Below are 23,265 nucleotides of genomic sequence, written 5' to 3' on the forward strand. Positions count from 1 at the left end.
AACGTCCTTCTCGGCATGCGGCCCCATACTTCTCTGGTATGCGGCCGCATGCAGCCGCATGTCATCGAAAATAGCTACGCATGTCAGTGCTGACACACGTGTCATAGGTTCGCCATCACGGGCCCCCTTGGTCCATCAGAGCTCTGGTCACTCAGGGTGGTCACTGGTGACATGTGCGTCTAGTTGCGGTAACACCTAAATCCCTACCTGAAGCAAATCAGTTTTCTAAGGCCACAGTTTTCTCCTTCCACATCTGCATATTGTCCCAGACCTCAGCACCTATCTCATAGTAGCCGAGGACTGGGTGTGATAACTGAGCAAGAGACAGGGCTTAGTATTTTTTGAAGCGGTGAAAAAATAAGTGATAGACTGGAGTCAAAACTAGAGCACAGCCTGACCAGTGGTGGCACAGTGGACTGAGCATCAGCCCAGATGCTGATGGCCCCAGTTTGAGAGCACTGCATTGTCAACATGATCCCAAGATTGCTGGCTTGCGCCCCCAAGTCAAGGCATGTATGAGAAGCAATCAATAAACAACTGAAGTGAAGCAACGAGTTGATGCTTCTCATCTCTCCTTCCCTCTCTAAAAATAAGTTAATAATATAATAAAATAAACTAGGGCACACAACACTGAGTCCCTGAAGTGTTTCTCATTCAACCAACCGTTCATTCCAAAATTACGCGCATGCCGCTCTCTGGAGTCAGAGTTGTAAACAAGTAAACAACGGTTCATCTCCATCATGTTCCATAGCGGTTCAGGTTGGGGTTGGAGAAGGCAGGACTGAAGGGACTCGCAGATCCCGACGCCCTTCTTCCTGACTGCGGAGGCTGGGACAAGAGAACACGCATGCGCATGCGGAAGTCCGCCTTCGACCCGGAACTTTTGTTCTGGGTCCAGCGGAGCATCGGGTCCTACGTCGTGTGCTCAGCCGGAAGTGGCCGCTGAAGGTGTGGGGCCAAGTTTGGTGTGCTGATCCTTTCGGGGTGGTTAAGCGTAGAAGATCAGGATGGATGCCGGATCGGCGGCGGCGACAAGGGAACCCCGTGAAGGTGAGGTCTAGGCGACGTGGAGGCGGCAGGAGGGTGGGGCTGCGGTGTCTTTGGGAAATGATTCCAGAGCACCGAGGACTCTTTATAGGGGGGCACCTGCTCTCGGCCTCACCTGTCCCTTCACCACTTTGATCAGGTTAACCCCTCTCGTTACAGGCTGACCTCCTTCACCCCTAGCCCCTTCCCCGAAATTACTCTCTTCCATGTTACAGACTAGCCTTTTCCATGTCCCAGACTAATTCCTTTAAATTTAAAGCCCTATTCCTTACCAGGCTAATTCTCAGGTCAACGTAAACCTCTTCCTGCCTGGGCTTACTCTACCATAGCCTCAGCCAACCCTGCTTCTCCAGTTACCTCCTTCATTTTGCAACTGACCCTTTCTCCAAACTAACCCCCGCCCTGCCCCATGCGAACTCTACTTACCCTAAACTAACGACTTTCTCCATTTCATTAAGGTGACCAACTTTTTTACAATGGAAAGAACAAAAGTAAATTGAAGACAACAATATTGTAAATAAAAGAAACATTAATTGCAACAGTAATACACTATAATATGATAAATGCATAATAAAAACATTTGTGATATTTTATATTGTAATTATGCTTACATGCCTATTAATTTTTAATAATAATTGTAAGAAGAAAGTACTCATTTAGATACAAATACGTCACTTCACACTCAGTGGATCGACTCTACATCGATCGAATACGGACATTTACAAATTAGTCTTCCAATATCAAAAAGGAGGACATGTAGGAGGACACTTTTCAAGGGAGGACAGAATTTACAAAAGAAGGACTGTGCTCTGTAAAGGAGGACGATTGGTCACCTCAATTAATTTCATTCCAATTAATCTCCCAAAGTTCACAGTCCCATCTGCCACCTCAGGGTCCTTAATCCATTTCTGTGTTCCACCGATCTCTCTCCTTTGCATTTGTGATCTCTTTCTCTTGATGCGTTCCCACGAATATCAAATATACTTTTGTTTTGCCCATCTTAAAATTTCATCCCGCTGCTTCAGAGTAATCTCATATGGGGTGAGGTGTGCTTGGGAGACTGTGTTGGAGTAATATAAGGTTATAGTAATTAAATACATAGAAAAATATGGAAGATATATATAAATAATTAAGATAAAATATTAAAAGCAATTAAGGAAATTAAATAAAGTTATACTGTCTGGATAGGAATTAATCTAGTGTGTACAGATATGATAAACAGACTGCCTTTTGCACAGGGCCCAGTTAGTGTGTGTGTTTGTGAAGTTACATATGGATAAGAAGTGGCTTGATGTCATAACTCTGGGTTGACATAGACAGGAGGCTTCTCTGGGAACACCTTAAAAGTGGCTTGATGTAACATTTCAGTAGATTAACATAAAAAGGGCTCCCTGTGAAGAACTCCCAAAAAGGGGGTTTGAGGTGATAATCCTGTAGACTGACACCTGTTAGAAGGTGTTGACCAGAAAAGGTACTAAATCTAAGGGCCCCCCCTGCTGCAGTAGTCACCCAGACTCCATCCAGCGTAAACGTGGACTGTCTCTAGTCTGCTCTGACCAAAGACAGCCGTGAGGAGCTCGCCGACGGGGCTCCCTTAAGCTGTACCCAGGCACGCCATAAGGATTTGTGAGTAATAAACTGCCTGTCTGATCAACTAACTTGTGTGTTGGTCATGTCTTTCCTGCGGTGGCAGTTGGTCTTGGCAATGATAAGTAGAATCCTCTTAGCTGCCTCCAGAGTAGTCTTGAAGAGGCTGCCAGCACTGCTGATAAGAGGAGTGTCCCACTGTGCGGGGGGAGTCGAATCACGGACACCTAATGAACGTAGAGCTTGAGCTCTAATGGGACAGACTGAAACGTCACTGGCTAAGAATTGGTAATTGTTGAAGCTGGATGATGGGTGTGTAGGGGCTGTACTCTCTAGTTTTGTGCATGTTTGAAATAGTCCATGATAGAAATAAATCTTCTAAAAAAAACATCTATCCCTTGATCCCATGCTGCTTTCCAGAAACCATTTATCTTTTCCAGAGTCATCCATACTTCTTTCCACTTCCTCACCTCCCACTCACTGCAATCTGGCTTTTACTTTTTATTTATTTATTTATTTATTTATTTATTTATTTATTTATTTATTTTACAGAGACAGAGAGAGTGTCAGAGAGAGGGATAGACAGGCACAGACAGCCAGGAACGGAGAGATGAGAAGCATCAATCATTAGTTCTTCGTTGCTCATTGCGACACCTTAGTTGTTCATTGATTGCTTTTTCATATGTGCCTTTACCGTGGGCCTTCAGCAGACCGAGTAACCCCTTGCTCGAGCCAGCGACCTTGGGTCCAAGCTGGTGAGCTTTTGCTCAAACCAGATGAGCCTGCGCTCAAGCTGGCAACCTCGGGGTCTCGAACCTGGGTCCTCGGCATCCCAGTGCGACACTCTATCCACTGTGCCAGTGCCTGCTCAGGCTGGCTTTTACCTTTTAGAAACGGCTTTGATTAGGGTCCTTAGTAACCTCCCTGTATCACCCCATTCAGTTTTTTCCTATTTAGACCACATGGAGAATTCAATGCTGTTGACCCCTCATCCTTCTTTAAAGTTTCCCTTTGTTTCTCTGATGTCCCTCTCTCTGGTTTCGCTCCTACCTCTCAAACTCAGTTTCTGTTAATTCCATGTGGCTTCTGTAGCAACTTACCACAAACTGGGTGGCTTAAAACAGCAGAAATTAATTTTTTCACAGTTCTGGAGGCCAGGAGTCTGAAACCAGCATTATTGGGCAGGACCATGGAGGACACCCCCAAAGTCTCTAAGGAAGAACCCATTCCTTGTCTCCTCCACCTTCTGGCAGCTCCTGGCATTCCTTGGATTGTGGCCACATCACTCTAATCTTTCCTTCCACCTGTCTTCACATTGCCATCTCCTCCTTGTGTGTCAAATCTTGGGCTTTCTTACAGGACACTTGTAATGGCATTTAGGGACCACCTGGATTGTGCAAGATAATCTCCCTATCTCCAGATGCTTAATTAATCACATCTGCAGGCTCTTTCGTTGTCATTGTCATTGGCTGTATAAGGTAACATTCACAGGTTCCAGGAATTAAAACGTGGCTAAATTTGGGGGACTGTTTTTTAGCCTTTCATAAACATGTTTTTCCCCATCTAGTCGGGGCTCTTTCCTAGCCCTTCTTTTCTCATCCCTCACATACACCTTCCCCTGCGCTCTCTGCCCCCCCCCCCCCCATGACCTCTCATTCCTTCAGCCTTAGTTGTCTTGGCTCTATAATCTGCACAACTCTGTCCCCAGTCCAGCACTTCTTTCCTGAGATTCTGTAGTCCCATAAACCAATCGTCTCTTACATACCTTCCCTCTGGTGTCCCCTGGTCCACTCATATCTTCCATGTCCCAGACTGACCTCAGCATCTTCCCTCAAACCTGTTCCTCCTCCATGCCTCTGTCTCAGGCACAGTTTGACTAGTCCAGGGGCCAGAGCTCTGGATCTTAACTGGGTATCTCCCTCATCTTCTAGCCCTTCAGCTCCATGGCTTGTCTACTTGGCCTCCCAGGCATCTTTCCAACCACCACCCCTCCTATCCCTTCCTTCACAGCCCCTGCTGTGGTCCAGCTCAGCCTTCTCTTGCCAGTGCTTAAAACCCTCCCTGAAACCCATGCACCTGAAAACGTCACCGCTTTGCTCTTCCCCATCCCAGCCTAGCTGCCTGAAGGAGTTGTCTGTACTTCGTCTTCAGTTAGCTCCCGCCTGCTGCAGCCTAGCTCCAGTTCCCACCACTTTCAAGAAGCAGCTCTCATTAAGGTTTGCCGAGCTCTCAGCTTTCCTCTTTCCAGTGCCTGTACTGTCTTTGATCCTGCTGATTTCCCTAATCAACTGGGTGTTTCCTAAGGGAAGGAGCTGGATTGGATTCCTCCTGTGACTCCTCAGCGTTACCCAGCTCAGGGTCTTGACTCGATTTTGAGTTGCTAAAGAGTGGATGGATGAATTGTCAGTGAGTAGGAGAAAATAAATGAGTGAACAAATTAGTGAATGTGTTAAATTTTGTGAATAAATGAAATGGAAAAGAATTGAGTGTATCAATGAATGTGGTGGTAAAGGACCAAGCAACCATACCATACGTACTCCTGCCTCAGGGTCTTTGCACTGGCTGTTCCCACTGCCTAGAACTCTTCTCCTCCAGAAATCTCATGGTTCAGTCCCTCACTACCTCAGGTCTCTACTGAAATGTCACATTTTTGGTGAACTTTCTCTGACTGTTTTAAAATTGCAACCTCTTCCCCATTTCCTCCTCATTTCCTCTGTTATTTTTCTGCATAGTTCTTAGAACCAAACATACTGTATGTTTTCCAACACATGATATATTCTTAGTACAGTGGTACCTTGAGATACGAACAGACCAACATACAATTTTTTAAGATACGAGCTGCAACTCGGTCTGCGTTTTTGTTTGAGATCCGAGCGAAATTCTGAGATACAAGTCGTGATTTGGGAAGCTGCCGCTTAGTTGGTGCGTTGGCGCACGAGTCCAGTATCGGCAGTTTGATATATGAGTTGACTGACTTACAAGCTCGGTTACAGAACAAATTAAATTCGTATCTCAAGTTACCACTGTAATTGTTTTTAATTCTCTGTGTCCCCTACTAAAATGTCAACTTCTTATTTACTGTGGTATCTCTAGGGCCTAAGCCAGTGTCCAGATAATAATAGGTGCTCAATAAATGTGAAATGAGTGAAGGACTGAGCACCCAGTCCCTTCTACCTCTTCCCCCTTGCCCCACTCCCATCTCTGGATTCAGAGGGCTCCTCTCTCCCCACAGGCTGCATGGAGCCCAGTCCTGGGCACTGGGGGGAGCTGAGCTGGATGCCGGTCCCATCCAGACCCCTGGACGAGGTGGAAGCAGTGGAGGGAGTGCCAAGAGCCCCGGACGATGACCCCCTTGGGGCCGAGAACACAGCAGTGAGCGCTATGCTGCATGCCGTGGCTGCCAGCCGCCTGCCTGTCTGCAGTCAGCAGCAGGGAGAGCCTGACCTGACCGAGCAGGAGAAGGTGGCCATCCTGGGCCAGCTCTACCACGAGAAGCCGCTGGTGTTCCTGGAGCGTTTCCGCACGAGCCTCCGTGAGGAGCACCTGGCCTGCTTTGGCCATTTGCGTGGTGACCACCGTGCTGACTTTTATTGTGCCGAGGTGGCCCGGCTAGGCGCTGCCCGCCCCCGCACCCTGCACACTCGCCTGCGTAACCGGCGCTATGCTGCCCTGCGTGAGCTCATCCAAGGTGTGGGGCAGATGGGCTGGGTGGGAGGGGAAACTGAGGCAGAGCAGATAAGAAGGCTGCAAGAGCAGAAACACAGATCCTGGGAGACAAATACTGAAGCAGGGACACAGGGAGAGACGGGCAAATGTGAGGTGATGGGGCAAGATAGTTATGGACCCAGGGGAAGAGAGAGAGTGACAAGTACCATTTCAGATCTGTGGGCCGAGAACATGGTACCTAGCACTGTCATAACTGGTTATCCTTCAGGAAAAATTAGATCCCTCCCTCAAACCAGACACCAAAGCATTGCTGGAAACTGAGGGGAGTGTATTTATGACCCTCGGGACAAAAAGCTCTCTTGAGCAAGACACATGTGGAAAGCATGAAGGAAAACATCAATACCTGTTTGTGACAGGTCGTGTTTTTGTGACCAAAGACACCAGAACTAAAAGAAAAAGCTGAGAGTAAATGAAGCAGAGAGTGAGCGAGGTCTCTGGTTAGGGAGAAGGCACGGGCTGAGGGAAGTGGAGAAAGTGCACGGCGACCAGTGAGCAAAGTGAAGGTGGGGGCGGGGGTGAATGAGGTGGTTGGGTGACAGAAGCAGGTCAGAGAAGGCGAGGGAGAAACTGAGACCTGAAAGGGGGTGACAGAGCCAGGGAAAAGGGGAGAGAAACACTGGTGGGAAACCCCAGAGCTGGGGTGAGAGAGAGGACTGGATGGAAGGCAGACAGGGATGGTCACACCCTGGTGCTCCAGAGGCCAGGACTTCAGGCACATTCCCACCCTGCGCTCTGAAGGTCGGGCTGGGACCAGCGGATGTGAGGGACCAGGGTCAGTTTAACTGTTATCTGAGGGACAGAGCTGTCCCTGCAAGGTGAGGCGGCCAGGAGAGATGCAAAGGCCCTGGGTTTGGGGTGGTGGGGATGCCAGGCCTCCCTGGGAGGTGGCTGCAGAGAGAAGCACTAGAGAGGTAGGATCCCGGGTCTGGAACACTGCTGGGAACAGCACACCTGGGCAGAGGCCCTGCCATACCTGATCCTGTGCGCACACGTGCCGCTCCACGCGTACGTATATAAATACTTATGTGCCCAGCAGCACAGGGTCTCCAGGTCCACAGCCAAAACGGGGCTCAACAGGTCAACCCTCAGCCTGTAGACTGTGCCGGTGTGTGACCCACATGGGAGGAGACACATGGGCAGGAGCTTGTGATCCTCCCCTGGCGCAGTGTCCACGGGCCCCAGGCCACCAGTGCCCCAGGGGCCAGGAGGTACATGGGCCTGACTGCACATATGTGCTTGGACACGACTACATGTGCAGGTACAGGCCTGGTCACGCACAGGTGCCCAGACACATGCGTGAGTACTGGTGGCCACACGACCTCAGGCATCTGCATTTTTTCCTACATATTCTATTTCTTTTTTTTTTTTTTTTTTAATTCTATTTCTTTATAAGTATTGACTTGAGGGGGGAGAAGGGAGAGAGAGAAAAACACTGATTTGTTCCATGTTTTTATTTTTACTGGTTTTCTTAGAGAAGCATTCATGTGTTGTTCCACTTGGTTGTGCATTCATCAGTCGCTTCCCGTATGTGCCCTGACCGGGGATCAAACCTACAACCTGGTGTTTCAGGACGATGCTCTAACCCAGTGGTCCCCAACCCCCAGGCCGTGGACCATTTGGTACTGGTCTGCAGAGAAAGAATAAATAACTTACATTATTTCTGTTTTATTTATAGTTAAGTCTGAACAATGTTTTATTTTTTTTTAATGACCAGATTCCCTCTGTTACATCCGTCTAGAACTCACGCTTGACACTTGTCTCGGTCACGTGATACATTTATCCGTCCCACCTCAAAGGCCGGTCCCTGAAACTATTTTCTGACATTAAACCAGTCCGTGGCCCAAAAAAGGTTGGGGACCACTGCTGTAACCGACTGAGCTAACTGGCCAGGGCTTATTCCACTTATTTATGCATTCATTGGTTGATTCTTGTATGTGTCCTGACTGGGGATGAAACCTGCAACCTTGGTTATCGAAACGATGTTCTAATGACCGAGCTACCCAGTAGGTCCTGTTACATGTTTGAATGTGTGCACAGTCGCACTTATTTGTTCCTGTCCTCCTACTAGCATGATCACACACATGCCTGGACACACGTGCTCAGGCACCCTCAGCCCACACACAGGCCCTGGCCTTGCGCACAGGACCACTCTGTCTTCTGTGCAGGAGGCGAGTACTTCAGCGACGAGCAGATGCGGTTCCGGGCCCCGCTGCTGTATGAGCAGTACATCGGGCAGTACCTCAGCCAGGAGGAGCTGAGTGCTCGCATTCCAGCCCACAAGCCACCCACGCCTGGCTCCCCCAGCACACCCGCTTGCCCGCTTTCCGACCTGCTGCTTCAGTCCTACCAGGAACGGGAGCTGCAGCAACGGCTGCTTCAGCAGCAGGAAGAGGAGGAGGCCTGCCTGGAGGAGGAGGAGGAGGAGGAAGAGGAGGATAGTGACAAGGAAGGTGAGGGCCAACAGCAGAGAGGCCGCAGTATCTGAATTCCAAAGTCCTAGGCCTGACTGTCTCCCCATTCCATGACACCAGGCTGGGCCCCCCTGCAAGAGCAGACATCGAGCCCCTCCCCTGCCTGCCCTGAGTGCCCAGTGTGCCCTGGCCCTTCCTAGCTCCTCCCGCATCTCTGCCCCCACTCCTCAAAAGCACCAAGCGATCCCTTACCTCTAGGCCTTTGCTCGTGTTGGTCGCTCTGCCAGGAATGCCTTTCCTTTACCACCCTCTAATCCATCCTGACCCTGTTCTGCAGCCCCAGAGCACTGGATTCTCGTGTGTGTGGTGTGTGCTTTGGGAGGGCAGGGATCGGAGCCTTTGTGGTCATGGCTGTGTTCCCAGTGCCACCCAGCACAAAGGAAGCAGCTCTCTCTGGACTGTCTTCAGCGCCTACTTGAGTGTGTCCTCACACATCCCCATGTGGGTGTCTCCCCCTACAGTCCAGAGTCCCAGCAAAGACTCAGAGGCCTGGGTTCCCGACTCAGAAGAGAGGCTGATCCTGCGGGAAGAGTTCACCAGCCGGATGCACCAGCGTTTCCTGGACGGCAAGGATGGGGACTTTGACTACAGGTGCTCTCGTGACCCTATCTCCCCTTCCCCCAACCCAGCGCCCTACCAGCCTTGTCCACATGCCAGATCCCAGGCACCTTCATGGAGGGCCTCCTTCCATCGTGCTAGACGGCCCAGAACAGATCCAGGTTATGGGCCCTGGGGTCAGACAGCCTCAGGGTTTCAGATCAACTAAAGATCAGTGGGTGACCTTGGACTAGCTTTGTCCATCTGAGCCTCAGTCCTCTCCCCAAATGTAGGGAGGCAGTCAGCAGCGCTGACATTGAGCTCTGTGCTGATGAAACATTGAAGCATTTCCCCTCGGGCAACTGGGGTGGCCTAGCAGGATGCCGGTACCCCCAGGCCTCCCAAGTGTCCCCCAGGACCCCAAGCCTCCTCATAATACAGGAAGTAACCCCTAGCCGAGCTGATGTATGGCAGGGAGGGCCTGAGGTGGGTGACCCCGCAGTGCTGGCAGGTAATTTCTCCATTATAGTCCCAGGGGTAAGACACATGGGCCACCTGCTTTGAAAAGAATTTTTGCCATCAGAGAAAAGGACACAGGAGAGTAAAGTATCAAAATCAAATATAAGCAATTTTGTCAGCTGAGGAGGTCTTGCCTTGTGGTCCTGAACACCAGTGTGGCAGCACAGGGCCTCAGTGAGGGCACCACTGCCATCATAATACCCACGAGGATCCCAGGCCTGGCATGAGGAATGGGGAGTGGTGGAACTGACGCCTGTCCCATCTCCAGTGGACACTGCTACCCAGCAATGCCCAACAGTCCCTCATTGGCCTTCAGCTACCTCGTTCTGAGTGCCTGCTGTGTCCAGACCCGGGGGTAAGGCAGGGAACAAAACCAGTAAGAGGATTCCCTGCCCTGAAGAGGGTCCCACTGCAGTGAGAAAACAAGCGTTTAGTGGTGATGGGCCAGGAAGAAAATGGAGGGGGCTGAGGGGGGTTGGCGAGGTGGCAGGGAAGGCTCTGAGCAGTCATGCGGGAAGGGAGGGTGGACAGCGGATATCTGGGGGAGTGTTCCTGTCGGGAAACAGCAAGGCTGTGGGAATGGCAGGAGGGGCGGCTGGATCAGACAGGGTTTCCTCCATGGGCGTGAGCTTGATCGGAGCTGCGGGGGGTTTAGAGTGGAGCCAGGCTTCTCCTCAGTTTAGGATCACTTGTCACCTTTGGGCAGCTTCTGGGCCTCAGCACTATTGATCTTCGGGCTGCATAATTCTTTAGAGGGAGTGGGGGGCTATCCTGTGTGCCCAGGACATGGAGGAGCATCCCTGGCCTCCACCCACTAGGTGCCAGTAGCAGCCTTCCAGTTGTGACAACAAATGTCTCCATTAATCACTGAGTGTCCCCTGGGGATACAAAGCCTTCCCGGTTGAGAACCACTGCTTTGGGAATGTGGGCCCCAGTGTCGCCACATCATACTTTCCAGCTTTTCAAGAGAAACCAGAGTTTTTATATAAAATCTCTGATTTGGAAAATGTTGCCTTTTGTTTGAAGCCCTAAGGGTTAGCTGGGGCATAGAGCTGCCAGCATGTGGCCTTTGACTCAGGGAGCCCCAGCCATGTCCCCAGCTCCTCCAGAGGATGAGGAGCAGAGGTGGGGACGGGCCCAGGCTGAGGCAACACCTGACGGCCTCCTCCCTCTGCAGCGCCGTGGACGATAACCCCGACTTCGACAACCTGGACATTGTGGCCCAGGACGAGGAGGAGAGGTACTTCGACGAGGAGGAGCCTGAGGATGCGCCTAGCCCGGAGCTAGACGGGGACTGACGGCCCGGACCTGCCCTTTCCCCTCCCAAACAGGGCAGCTGATCGCAGGCGGCTCAGAGATTCTCTCCAGGGCCCCAGTGTAACCGCCCACACCACCGGCCTCGCAGGGTCTGGTCCTGGCTCAGCCTGCCCTTCCCTGTGCCTGCGTCCCTACCTCTGCCCCAGCCCAGTCCTGCTGCCCTGTGCCTGCGTCCCTACCTCTGCCCCAGCCCAGTCCTGCTGCCCTTTCTCCGTGCTGTCTCTCTGGGGTTGTCTCTGGTCTCCTTTCTCCCTACCTTCCTTTCTCCTGTTTCTGTGTCTCCCTCTCTCCACCTTGTTCTTCTCTCTGCCTTTCTGTTTCTCCCCCTCTGGGCCTTGGCCTCTGGTCCGCACAGGAGGTTGAACATTTTCCCCTTGACCAAGGCCGGCAGGGCCCTTTGTAGCTAGGGCCGGCCAGGTTGACACCAGTGCCCAGTTTGGGGCCCGGTTGACCTCTGGGCTAGAGCAGTTCACCGTCTCCTCTCCTGGTCCCTGCCTCGCATTCACCTGTCCCGTTCGTGTCCAGCTTTCCTTGCCTCTGTTATGTTTCCTTCTCTCCTTTGGCCTTGTGGGCCGGTGGTTTTTCCTGCCAGTCCATTTCCATGTCTTGCCCTCTGTGCTGTCTCTGTCTCTGAGCCTTTATCTCTGGGTTTCAGTGTCATCCCCAGTCTGGCTGCTGAGTGCAGCCTCACTGTAGCAGGGGGAGACCACAGAAGTGGCCACAGCGATCACCTCTCCGTCAGGACCCAGGCCTGGGAGGGTGGGCAGGGGCAGCACTGGGTATCGGGGGCCTGCCAGCTTGGGTGTGGGGGGAGGGCTGCAGGGAAGGGGCACTTTCCCCTCCCAGCCCACAGCCCCCCTCTGCTCAGCCACAATTTTCCTTTCCTCACTTCCTCCGCCTCCCTCTCCTTCTTCTGTTTATACTCCCCAAATACACACAGTCTGTTATCATGGGTCCTGAGTCATCCCACACACACAGGCTGCCCCTGGTGTCTGCCCCCAGCCAGCCACAGGACCTGCCCCACGGAGCCCCCTGCCTCCTCGGGCTAATGGGAGCCAGATGGCCGCCTGGTGACTCAGCCTTGGCCTGTGGGAACCCAGGCGTCCCGCCTTCCCATGCCCCCACACCCAGCTCATGCTCCCCCAGTAGACACACGTGGAAAAGGGCCGTCTGCTGGAGGAGGGCACGGCCAAGGGTCAGGGAGGTGGGGCCTGGGGACTTCTCAGTCCTGTGCGCAGGAGTGGTGGCATCCTTCAACAGCCAAGACTGAAGGACCCTCCAAGCTGCCTCTTTGGGCATGTGGTCCGGAGTGAGCGGAGACCGCAAGGCCTCCCAGGGCCGCGGCTCTTGACCCCCAGGCCTCAGCTCTGCCCTCCGGGTCATCCAGAATTAGAGCCAGACACAGAAAGTGAGAGCTGGATGGGGGCCAAGGGACATTCAGGCTGTTCAGTGAGATTTAAAACAATAAAAGGAAAGTTCTGGCTTCTGAACAGTTCTGTTCTGTGCCAGGCCCAAGTGAGGTGCCTGACAACTGCATGGAACCCTCCAGACGTCCCTGTGGACTAGGGACTCGGCTCGTAGGTCCAGGGAGCCCAGGGAGGAGAGTGGCAATCAAAGATGGAAATGCGAGTTTAGAACCAGAAGTCCTAGAGAGCTCTCTGCTAGCCTGCCTGCCAGCTGTCGGGCCACTCAGAGTGGACAGGTGCACAAAGTCCCCAACTGGGAAGACTGGAGAGTGGTTGATAACAGCAGCTGACGCTTTAGGGGCCCTCCTCCAGCACCAGGCGCCGTCTTCCACGCAGACATGACTGAATCATCTTGGAGACCTCGGTACCTGAGTCAACCATTACAGGTTCCTGTGCGCCCTGTGCTATCAGCATTGATAATCCACCTCCCAGAGGAGACCCAAAATAATCCAGCCAGGTGGGCTCAGAGGAGAGATGTTTGTCTCCGGTACTTGCGCTTATTCCGTCAGGTGAGTGCGTTCATATTACAGGCATCGACCCCTGGTGCTCATTTTTCACCACTCATCATTCGGTCATTAAATTTGTGATAGGTCCTGGCCTGATAATGCGGTTGGTTAGAGCATTGCCCCGATATGCCAAGGTTGCAGGTTCAATCCCAGTCAGTGCACATATGAGAAGCAACCAATGAATGCATAAATACATGGAACAACCCCTTTTTTCTTTTTCTCCTTTTCTCTCTCAAACAATTTTTTAAAATTAAATTTGTGATATACTTTGCCATACATAAATTTATTTTTTTAAGTGATGAGAGACACAGCAATTGAGTAAGAATGAGGGTGAGGCAGATGGTGGAAACAGGAGCGACTGTAGCTGAGACGGAGGTGGAGCCAGAACCAGTCAAGAGGGATGGAGAGACTCATCCCCTAGGTCACGGCCTCAGAGCAGCTGAGACCTGGAGGTGGCCGAGTGGCCTGTCCCTCGCTCCCGCTCCCATGCCTGGTGTTGGGGTGGGTGGAGAGGCTGAGTCAGGGAGGGGGGGCCCTGCAGGGGGGGCCCTTCCATGTGTATCCGGTCCCCACCCCTCAGTCTCCTGTCTGTCCTGGCCCCTGCTGGCTGCCACCCCCACCCTCACGTCTGACACCTCTGTGTGTCCTGCCAAAGCTGACAACCAGCTCCCTCCTGAAGCCCCCTCCACCACCTGCCTGCTCTGCCCTCGGTCCTGCTTTCTCTTTCCTCTGTCTCCCGCCCTCCTCAGTCACCCTTCCATTCTGTCTCTGCACCTCTCTGGTTGTCACCATCTCCCCTCAGTCCCTTCTCTTCCTCCTTGTTCTTCCTGGGCCTCTGCCTCTCTCCCTAGTCATTCCCTGCATCTCAGGCCTGAGCTTCCGTCACTGTCTCATGACCCCCTCTCCCCCCTGCCCTTCTGTCAGGGCCACCCCCCCCACTCCTGCGCCTCTTTGCCCTCATTTTTTCCTATGCCCCTCCCTGCTGTCTCAGCCAGCCCCCCTCACCCCATCTCAGTCTCTGTCCACCCTTCTCTGGCTCCTAAACCCTGGGAAGCCTAGAGAGATTGTGCAGGTGAAAGTTTCATTGGTGGTCCCTGGGATCCCAGAATCAGGGGTTGCCCCCGGCCAGAAGGAAGAGTCTGTGCTGTGGCCTGTTCACCCCTCCCCAGCTGGCCCCCAGGCAAGGACAGAGGAAACACTGCCACAGGCATCCTGGGATATTTATACCAAGAGTTGGGCATGGGTCCAGTGCCCACCGCAGCCCCTGCCCTGCTTGCCACAGCCAGCTTCAAGCCAGTGTGGCACCAGCCAGCGAGGGGACATACCGCAGATGTGGCCTCTACTCAGCACAGAGGCCACCAGGTATGCTGCCCTGGATACCAGAGCTTCACTGAGGACACATGATGTCCCCCTCCCTTGGAAACACCAGAACAAAGTGCTATGAACACAAACACACACACACACCACGGAGAACTAGAAATGCTCTTGAATGCGATGTAAAATGGAAACCCACCCAACTGTTCACACACTGAAGCCAGCAGCCCACACGTGGGGACACAATACAGATGCCACCTGCTTACACACACACACTGGGAGTGTTGTAACCAGCTTGTTCCACAGAGAGACCAGTTACAGGAAAATTTCAAAGAGGTTTGTCCAGTCGGCACATGGAGCATAATCCCAAATCATGCAGCCATTAACAGTTCTGAGGCTGCTTTTAAAGACAAAATCACGTACTGGTTGGGGGGAAAGAAGGGGGAGCATGGTACGAGTCATTAATCTTACTAACAAGCTCATTGAATTTTGCTGTCTTGTTACAAGGTTTACCTATAGGATCTATCAAAAAGAAAAACATTTCTACACACTAAGACCATCAGATAACCTAGTAGTGAGGAATGTTTTACATACCTGGCAAAGACATTCCCAAACATTCTAGGCTTGACAGCCGATCCCTGTTGCCACGTTAGTGGGAAATGTTTACTTTAGGATAAGGAGAAGCTAAATGAAGTTCTTTTGCTAAGAGTGTTAGGGTTAGCTTATTAGGAAGCCTAAAGCTAGTCCCTGCATTCTTAGTTTATAAGTTTTGCATATACAAAGAATTTCAAGATGATTATTAGCATATAAAATGTTACAGAATACAGGTTTTTCATGGAAGGGAGGGGGGTCCTTGTGATCCCTTTGTCTAGAGGTATGTGTTACTCTCATGACTCCTGCAGGATGGGAGGGTGAGTCAGGATTAGTGTAGGAATTTTTAATTAAGGTATGTAAACATTGTTTCCTGAAGGCTTTTAAGAAAGCGGAAGAGGAAGGGGTTTTCAGATAGGTTCCATCTTCTTTGCTCTGTCTAGCAGGTGGCACCAGTCTTTCCAGAGAACTACAGGAAGTTCTTAAACTATAACTAGCTGACTCTGTTGACCCTGCAAGCTCTTGTTTTTTCTTCCTTTTAAAACACTAATGTTAACAGTTTTGCAGATTCTTGGCAACTTATCATAGGAGAACAACAGCACGCGTGCTGGCAACAAACTCTGAAGACACACGAACATGTTAGAATACCAGCAATGTACACACTGGTCACAAAGTGTAACCCAGAAACAGCTCACCCACAGACTAGGAACACACACACCCTGAATACAGCTCGTGTAAGAAACAAAACAGCACTTAGAAACACTCCTTTCTTACAGACCCATAAGCATACACAGAAAACACCCACATTTCATGTCAAACTTACACTAAGGATGCACAAACTCAAAACCAAGAACAGCAAAGATGTTAAGAAAAAATTTAGACAAGACATGCCAGGCATACGACTCACTTGTACACATAGACCCTCCCAAGTCACAAGTATCAGGTCACAGAGCCCAGAGAGCACACCAACCGCACACCAGGAATGCAGCAGTCACCAACACACATTGAGAATCCCCATCAACACCAAACAGCCCATGGGCACCCAGCTGGTATATGAGAGACCCCCATTCTAGACACAAAATTTATGCCACAGCACTTGAGGACACACACACAAAGGAGTTCTGAACTCAAATTAACATTAGAAACACAAGAGACCACCTTGGCCAGGTAACTGCGTTGGTTAAGAGCATCATCCCTGATATGCAAAGGTTGTGGGTTCGATCCCCAGTCGGGGCACACACAGGAACAAAGCCATAATTCTGTCTATATAGCTCTCCCTCCCTCTCTAAATTGCATATTTTTTTTCTTGTTTAAGAAAAGAAACACCAACACTCGGGAAGTCGAGGTTAGGAGACAAGGACTTGCTCCTGACTCACTCACAGACCCCTGTCACAGGCCTGTCTTGGGGAGGTGACAGGAAAGCCTGAGCTGCCCTCCCCCAGCCCCACTTCCTGCCCTGTAGGAAACAGGCAGAGGGGCAGAATTTGCCTGCAGGCCATAGTTTGCCAAGCCCTGTTCTGCTGTGCTGTGGGGAGAATGCAGTGACCTGGTAGATTCGTACCTGGCATGGAGGATTGTTATTACGCTCTGGCCTGTGAGTGTTACCATCTGACTCAGCTCCTGACACCCTTCTCCTTGCCCCTCCCTTCCAACCACACTGGCCTTGTACCTCCCTCCCTCACCCCAATTTCATCCTCACTTCCAGGCCTTTCTTTTTGTCCTGCCAAGAACACTCTCCCTCATCCTCCCCCAAGCTGCCTTCAAGTTTCAAATGCCACCTCCTCTGAGAAGCCCTCCCTCCTCCCGCTCCCCCTCCATCTTGCTTTCCTGTCTTCATGCCACTTACCTTGTCTGATCTTCCCCAGAAAGTAGGTTCCTGGTGGACAGGAACTATTCCCTTAACATCTCTGAGCTTTAGCTTCCTCACCTTTAAAGTGAGTGTTATTAGAGTCCCCAGTATCTCAGAGCTTTGTTAAGGCGCTTAAATGAGTTAATTAACATAGGCACTTAGAACAAGGCCCAAGGTGCTCAATAAATAAATCTAGTGTTTACCACGAGTACATGGAACATAATAAGTGCTTGGTAAGTGTCTGAGGGGCAAATGAATGGTAGAGACAGGAGGAGGCAGATGGAGCAGGAGTCCGGGAACATCGGTAGTGAGAAGCTGTCAGGCACCCAACGATACAGAGATCCTAGTCCTTTCTACACCTTTAATGGGCCGCCAGGTGGGCTTGGGGTGTCCTTAAATAAATACAGCCCGGCGAGGCGGGCGGAGGATGGGGCCGGGCGGGCCTGGGGACGGGGCCTCAGCTGCACTTGCAGGAGCGCACGATTTGAGTTTGCGGCCCACGTAGTACACGACGGGCAGTGGCTCCAGCGCCTGCGGCACGCAGCACGGCGCTGCGGACGCGCCCGGGTTGTGCTGGTTGTACAGAGCCAAGACCTGAGGGCTGGGGGGCGGGTCAGGGCTGGGGGGCGCGGGGAGAGTGCCCGCACTCTGTCAGCTGCTCCCTCTCTACGTCTCATCTCAGTCTCATCTCACCCGGTTAGGTCTCAATCTCTGCCTGTCCCCATTTTCCACTCTGGCTTCTATCTCAATCTTTCTTTCTCCTCCCATATTCCTAACTCAGTCTCTGTATAGGCCTGTGCCATCCTGCTTTTTTCTCTCCCATTCTGTCTCTAGTTTCTCTTTTTCCTTCCATTTCCTCGCCTCTCCCCGCTCCAAGCTACTCCCTCCCTACAGGTTTCCCCGTATCTCTATCTCCCACCCCGCCGCGCTGCGTGTCTAACTGCGCAGACCAGGTCTCTAGCTTCGCTCTCATCTCTTTATCACTCCCTCCTGCCGTCTCTCTGTCTCTCTATATCTCCTCCTCTCCTCACACTCCGACTGTATCTCTCTCCTTCCCCTCCCTCGGTCTCTGCTACCTCCAGCCAGTGGGCCAGACTCACCTTGCTGTATTGCGTGTCCAGGCTCCAAATGTAAGGGCAGGGCCCCAGGCAGAAGTTGGCATGGTAGCCCTTGGGCTCGTGGATCCATTTCCATCCCAGGTCCTTACGGAAGGAAGTCGATGTAGAGCTGCTGCACGCAGCAGTTTTTCTCCGTGGAGCTGTGGGCAGGGGGTGAGGAACCCAGATCATGAAGGTAGAGGGGCCTCGAAGGGCTGCCCACGCCCCTCCTCCCCGGGATGTGTGCGTGTGTCTCCCCCTGCCTGGCTTGGTCTCCCTTGCAACCCCTGTGATAACAACAGTCACAGTCATAGTACTGATAATCACCAACGCTGATAAAGCACTTCCTCTAGTCAAGCACTGAGCTAAGAGTATCATAATAAACAGTATCTTATGCAGTGTTCAAAACAAGTCTCTAAGAAGCCAAGTAACCATCCACAGGGGATAGCTAAATAAATCATGGCACATCCATACACTGGAACATAAAAAGCAGTGCAGTTCCATGTGTACTGATATGCTCTATGTGTGCAACAAATGTTTATTGAACTATTGTGTGCTGGGCTGGGGACTACAGGGGACTTACTACAAATGTAACAGACAGAAATTCCTGCCCTCTGGAGCCACATGCTAGAGACTGCCCAATTGCTTCTCTGCTCCTAACGTGGCTCCTCACCATGAACCACAAGGCACAACTGGATCTGGCTAATCTCAATTCCCTCTCCATTCTCACTCTACTCCAGCCACACTAGTGTCCTCACTCTTCCTCAAACTGTCCTACCCCAGGGCCTTTGTACTTGCTGTCCCTTCTGCCTGGCTTGCTATTCCCACAGATACCTGCTCTGACTTGTTCTTCAGTTCCTTTAAGTGTATGCTCAAGTATCCTTCACTTAGGGAGCCTCACTCCTAGAACACTGCCTGGCATGCAGTAGGCGCGCTATAAATAGTTAAACAAGTGAATGTCGTATCGTCAGAGAATCCTTCCTGGACCATCTTATCCAAAATACCAATCTAGGCATTCTATAAATAGTTAAACAAATGAATGTCATCTCTTCAGAGAGTCCTTTCTGGACCATTTTCTCCAAAATACCAATCCAAATGACAATTCCATTCAGTGTAACAACAGCATTGCAGGTATGCAAGAAAATATGAAAATGTCTGTATTTGAAGTGGGACAAAACCCTGAAACCTGTGGAAGCTGGATGAGAGTTCATCATACTTTCCTGGTTGCTTTTATATACATTTGAAAATTTTTCATAATAAAAATGAACCAGAATAGGAAAAATAGTCTCCTTTCCTCTGATTTAGTTTCCTTCTTAGAACTTTCAGTCACCTGCCCTTTTGTTTATTAGAGATTGATTTGTTCATCTGTTCATTATCTCCTTTCCTCTGAGCACAGGACTTTCTGTTTTGTCCTGTGACATATCCCTAGTGCTTACAACAGCGCCTGGCACACAGTAGGCACTCTGCAAATACTGATGTATAAGTTAATTGCTCAATATGTTAGGTTTTTAAAAAGCACATTGGAGAATAGTGGTGTATAGGATGCTACCATTCTGAACTCATGATCTCTGTCCTATGTCTAGATCCAAAGGCCAGTTCTCCTGAGCTGGGGCCCAGGCTTCTCGGCAGTGTTGCTGGCTTTAGTGTGGGATCATAGACATGAATCCATGGTTGCTTGTTTGAGCCCAAAGGTCGCTGGCTTGAGCCCAAATTTCACTGGCTTGAAGCCCAAGGTTGCTGGCTTGATCCCAAGGTAAATGGCTTGAGCAATAGGTCAGTCTCTTTGCTGTAGCCTCCAATCAAGGCAGATATAAGAAAACAATCACTCAACAACTAAGGAGCTACAAGAAAGAATTGATGCTTCTCATCTCTCTCTCTTCCTGTCTGTCCCCATCTGTCCATCTCTTTATCTCTCTCTCTCTCTCTCTCTCTCTCTTTCTCTCTCTCACACACACACACACACACACATACACACAAGGACACTTTGGTTGTTTTCATGTCTCGGCCACTGTGAATAATGCTACAATGAACATGGTGATGCATGTGTCTTTATGTAACCATGTTTTCAAGTTTCTGAGGTAGATACCCAGTACTCTGTGCCTCTTCATTGGTGACTTTAGTCCATTTACATTTAGGGTAATTAATGACATATGAGAATTTTCTGTAGACACTTTATGTTTCGGTTTTTGTAGCTCTGTGTCTCATTTTGGTTTTCTCTTTTGTGTTTCTGTTAGTTGCTTTTGTTTGGTGGTGTTCCATACTTCTTTCCATTGTTTCTTTTTTAAAAAAAAAGCTATATGTTTTAGTAGTGGCTTTATGTGGGTGGTTACAATTAACTTATATAACAGAAAAAGTTTTTCATATACAACAGTCCTTGTCTTATGCATGTTTCTGCACTCCATCCTCTTTTGTTACTATAGATCTTTATCCTTTCCCCTTTTATGTTTATGTTGTCATTGATTATCATTGTTTTTATTGTGACCTCTTGGGAGTTTTTCTTAGTTTTTTCTGATTTGTTTTGTCCTTTGTATCTTGTTAAATAACCTCCTTGAATATTTTGTGCAGCTGGGGTTTTTCTGGTGACAAATTCCCTCACCTTCTGTATGTCTGCAAAAGTTTTTATTTCTCTTTTTTACTTGAAGGATAACTTTGTTGGATATAGTATTCTTGGCTGGCAATTCCTCTTATTCAGTACTTTGAATGTTTGGGTCCACTGTCATCTGGCTTATAAAGTTTCTATTGAGAAGCCTGATGACAGCTAATGGACCTTACTTTATATGTTATATTTTTTCCCCTAGCTGCTTTGAGAATTCTTTCTTTGTCATTGATTTTTGACAATTTTATTACAATGTCCCTTAAAGAAGGTCTGTTAGAGTTGAGGTAACTCATCATTCTGTTTGCTTTTTGGATCCAAGGATCTAATTCTTTCCATAGGCTTAGGAAGTTCTCATCAATTATTTGTTTGAATAAGCTCTCCATTCCCTTCTCTTTCTCTTCTTTTTCTGATATACCTATTATTTTTATATTGCTCTTTCTGATGAAGTCAGGAAATTCTTGAAGAGATGTTGGGACCAAAAAATCAACAGGGTATTTTGCAGTTTGGACAGAGGTGCTGAGAGCTGACTGTAAGCTGACAGTCTGCCCACCCCCCACCTCACCTGCCTGATTAAGTTGCAAAGGGCTGTGCTTTAGTACTCATCCTGCCCACCCATGTTCCCTGGAAGGACTGGAAGCTAGTTACTTCTTTGTGTAAAGTTAAGATGGTGGGGGGTTTTCTGCACCTGGTGGTTTTCTTGTGTTGCCTTGGAAACATGATTGATTTGCTAATGGCCTACCTCATTCAGTAAATAAAGAAGGATGTTTTCTAGGGGTGGCATACTTTTCTGGCTCAGCCAGGACAGGAGTTACTGCTGGCAAGGAGCTGTGGCATCCTCCCAAAACCCATCCCATATATGTCTTTAAGTCTTTGTCTATTTCTCATTCATTTTCGTACCATTCCCACTTGAGACCTTGGAATAGACTTGTCGTGTGGGTCATGGCATAGAGATATCTTAGATTTTTAAATTTCTGAATCTCTCTCTCCTTCTCTCTGTAGCATCTCAAGTTGCTGGTTTTCAATGTCACTAGGTCTCTCCTTTATCACACCTGTTATATCAGCTAAATTTGCTACCTCAGATTTAAATTCGTATATTGAGTTTTTCATCTCTGTTTTTAAGGTTTCAATCTCTGGTGAAGAACTAATTTTGTTCATTAATTTGTCTTTTGAGATCATAAAATGCCTGTCACTGTTTTCTCACATCTCTTTGAATATTTTCAGAACTTCAATTTTGAATTCTTTATCATTTAACTCCAACGTTTCCATGTGTTAAGATTGCTTTCTGGAAACTTTTTATTGTATTTCTGAACTATGTTTCTTTTTTATATAGACATGGTATTTGTTTACTTCTTTCTGATGGCATTTGAGAGTGGTATTGTTAAGAAATCTAAAAAAAAAAAACCACTAAAAAAGTAAAAACATAAAATACAATAAAAATAGAAACAATTTAAAAATAATGAAAGGTAAAAAAGAAAATCCACAAACCAGAGAGAAAACCAAATATAAAAGTAAAAAGCACACCGAAAAATATGAATAAAAATATTAAAATTAATTAAAATAAAATTGAAAGAAGAAAAAGGAAAAAAGTAATAGGAAAAAAGAAAAAAAGATTTCAAAAAAGATTTCAGTTTTGAGAGGTATTTCTGTTTTTGTCTAGTAGTTGGCACTGCATTACACATTTCAGCTCTGTTAAATTCCTAGACTGACCTTCACTGAGATTTTATAGTCCCAATGATGTAGGTGAGGCTGCAGTAGAATTGGTGGGTAAGATGTGTTTTGAGGACTTTATGGCTTTAATAATGGTGATCTTAGGCCTTTGGTGCTCCTCCTCACATCTTGACAGACCAGGGACTAGACACAGGCACCTCTATGGGTCTGGAGAGTTAGCTGTGGTGGAAGTCTCTGCCACTCTTCATACCTGTGAGTTGAGGGAGGTGGAATCTGGGAGGCTGAGGGTCACACTTTGGTTTTCTCTGTCTCTTTGTCAAGTGTGCACTGTGGAAAGACAGCAGGGCCACTGGTCATGACCTCTAATTCTGCCACCACTTTGGTTTAGTATTCTCCCTTCTGCCCCTCAATCTCATGGCTCCTTCTGGAAAAATAAGACCTAGTCACTTCAGGCTTCTCACCTCTCTGAGCTCCTGCAGACAAAACCCAGATAGTTTAAGCTTCCCTCCTCTCTAGAGCCCTGGAAGAAAAATACCAATCATTCAGGGTTTCTCTCCTGTAAGAGACCCAGCAGACTAAAACCCAGACAGTATGGGCCTCCTCTCCAGAGCTAACTGCAAATCATCTTATTTTCCATTCCCCTTCTCAACACTTCTCATCTTTAGTCCATTTGGTTCAAGGATCTTTCAGGTAAGCCTGTGAGTCCATCTGGATTTGCTTCACTGTATTATAGCTATACAATTCATTGTATATTTCTTCCTTTTAGCTGAGAGGTGGGGAGATAGGCAGAATCTTGCACATGCTGTGCCCAACCTGGATACACTCAGCAACCACATCTTGGGCCAATGCTTGAGTACAGAGCTATTTTTAGCACCTGAAGCTGACACTCAAACCAACCAAACTATCCTCAGTACCTAGGGCCACATTCAAACTAATTGAACCACTGACTGTGCAAGGGGAAGATGGAGAAAAGG

The 23,265-nt window shown here is 49.2% G+C and overlaps 1 protein-coding gene across 1 annotated transcript; it reads left to right on the forward strand.

Annotated features, from left to right (window-relative positions):
- The first annotated feature begins 898 nt into the window (after positions 1–898).
- On the forward strand, positions 899–12,694 carry LOC136380634 (coiled-coil domain-containing protein 97-like). The gene is made up of 5 exons (XM_066348635.1): positions 899–1,050; positions 5,867–6,322; positions 8,526–8,810; positions 9,293–9,422; positions 11,065–12,694. The coding sequence occupies exons 1-5, from the start codon at positions 1,008–1,010 to the stop codon at positions 11,183–11,185; spliced, it is 1,035 nt and encodes a 344-aa protein (XP_066204732.1). The 5' UTR covers positions 899–1,007; the 3' UTR covers positions 11,186–12,694.
- Positions 12,695–23,265: the final 10,571 nt, after the last annotated feature.

The sequence above is a fragment of the Saccopteryx leptura genome, chromosome 9, assembly GCF_036850995.1.
Source record: "Saccopteryx leptura isolate mSacLep1 chromosome 9, mSacLep1_pri_phased_curated, whole genome shotgun sequence".
Classification (NCBI taxonomy): Eukaryota; Metazoa; Chordata; class Mammalia; order Chiroptera; family Emballonuridae; genus Saccopteryx; species Saccopteryx leptura.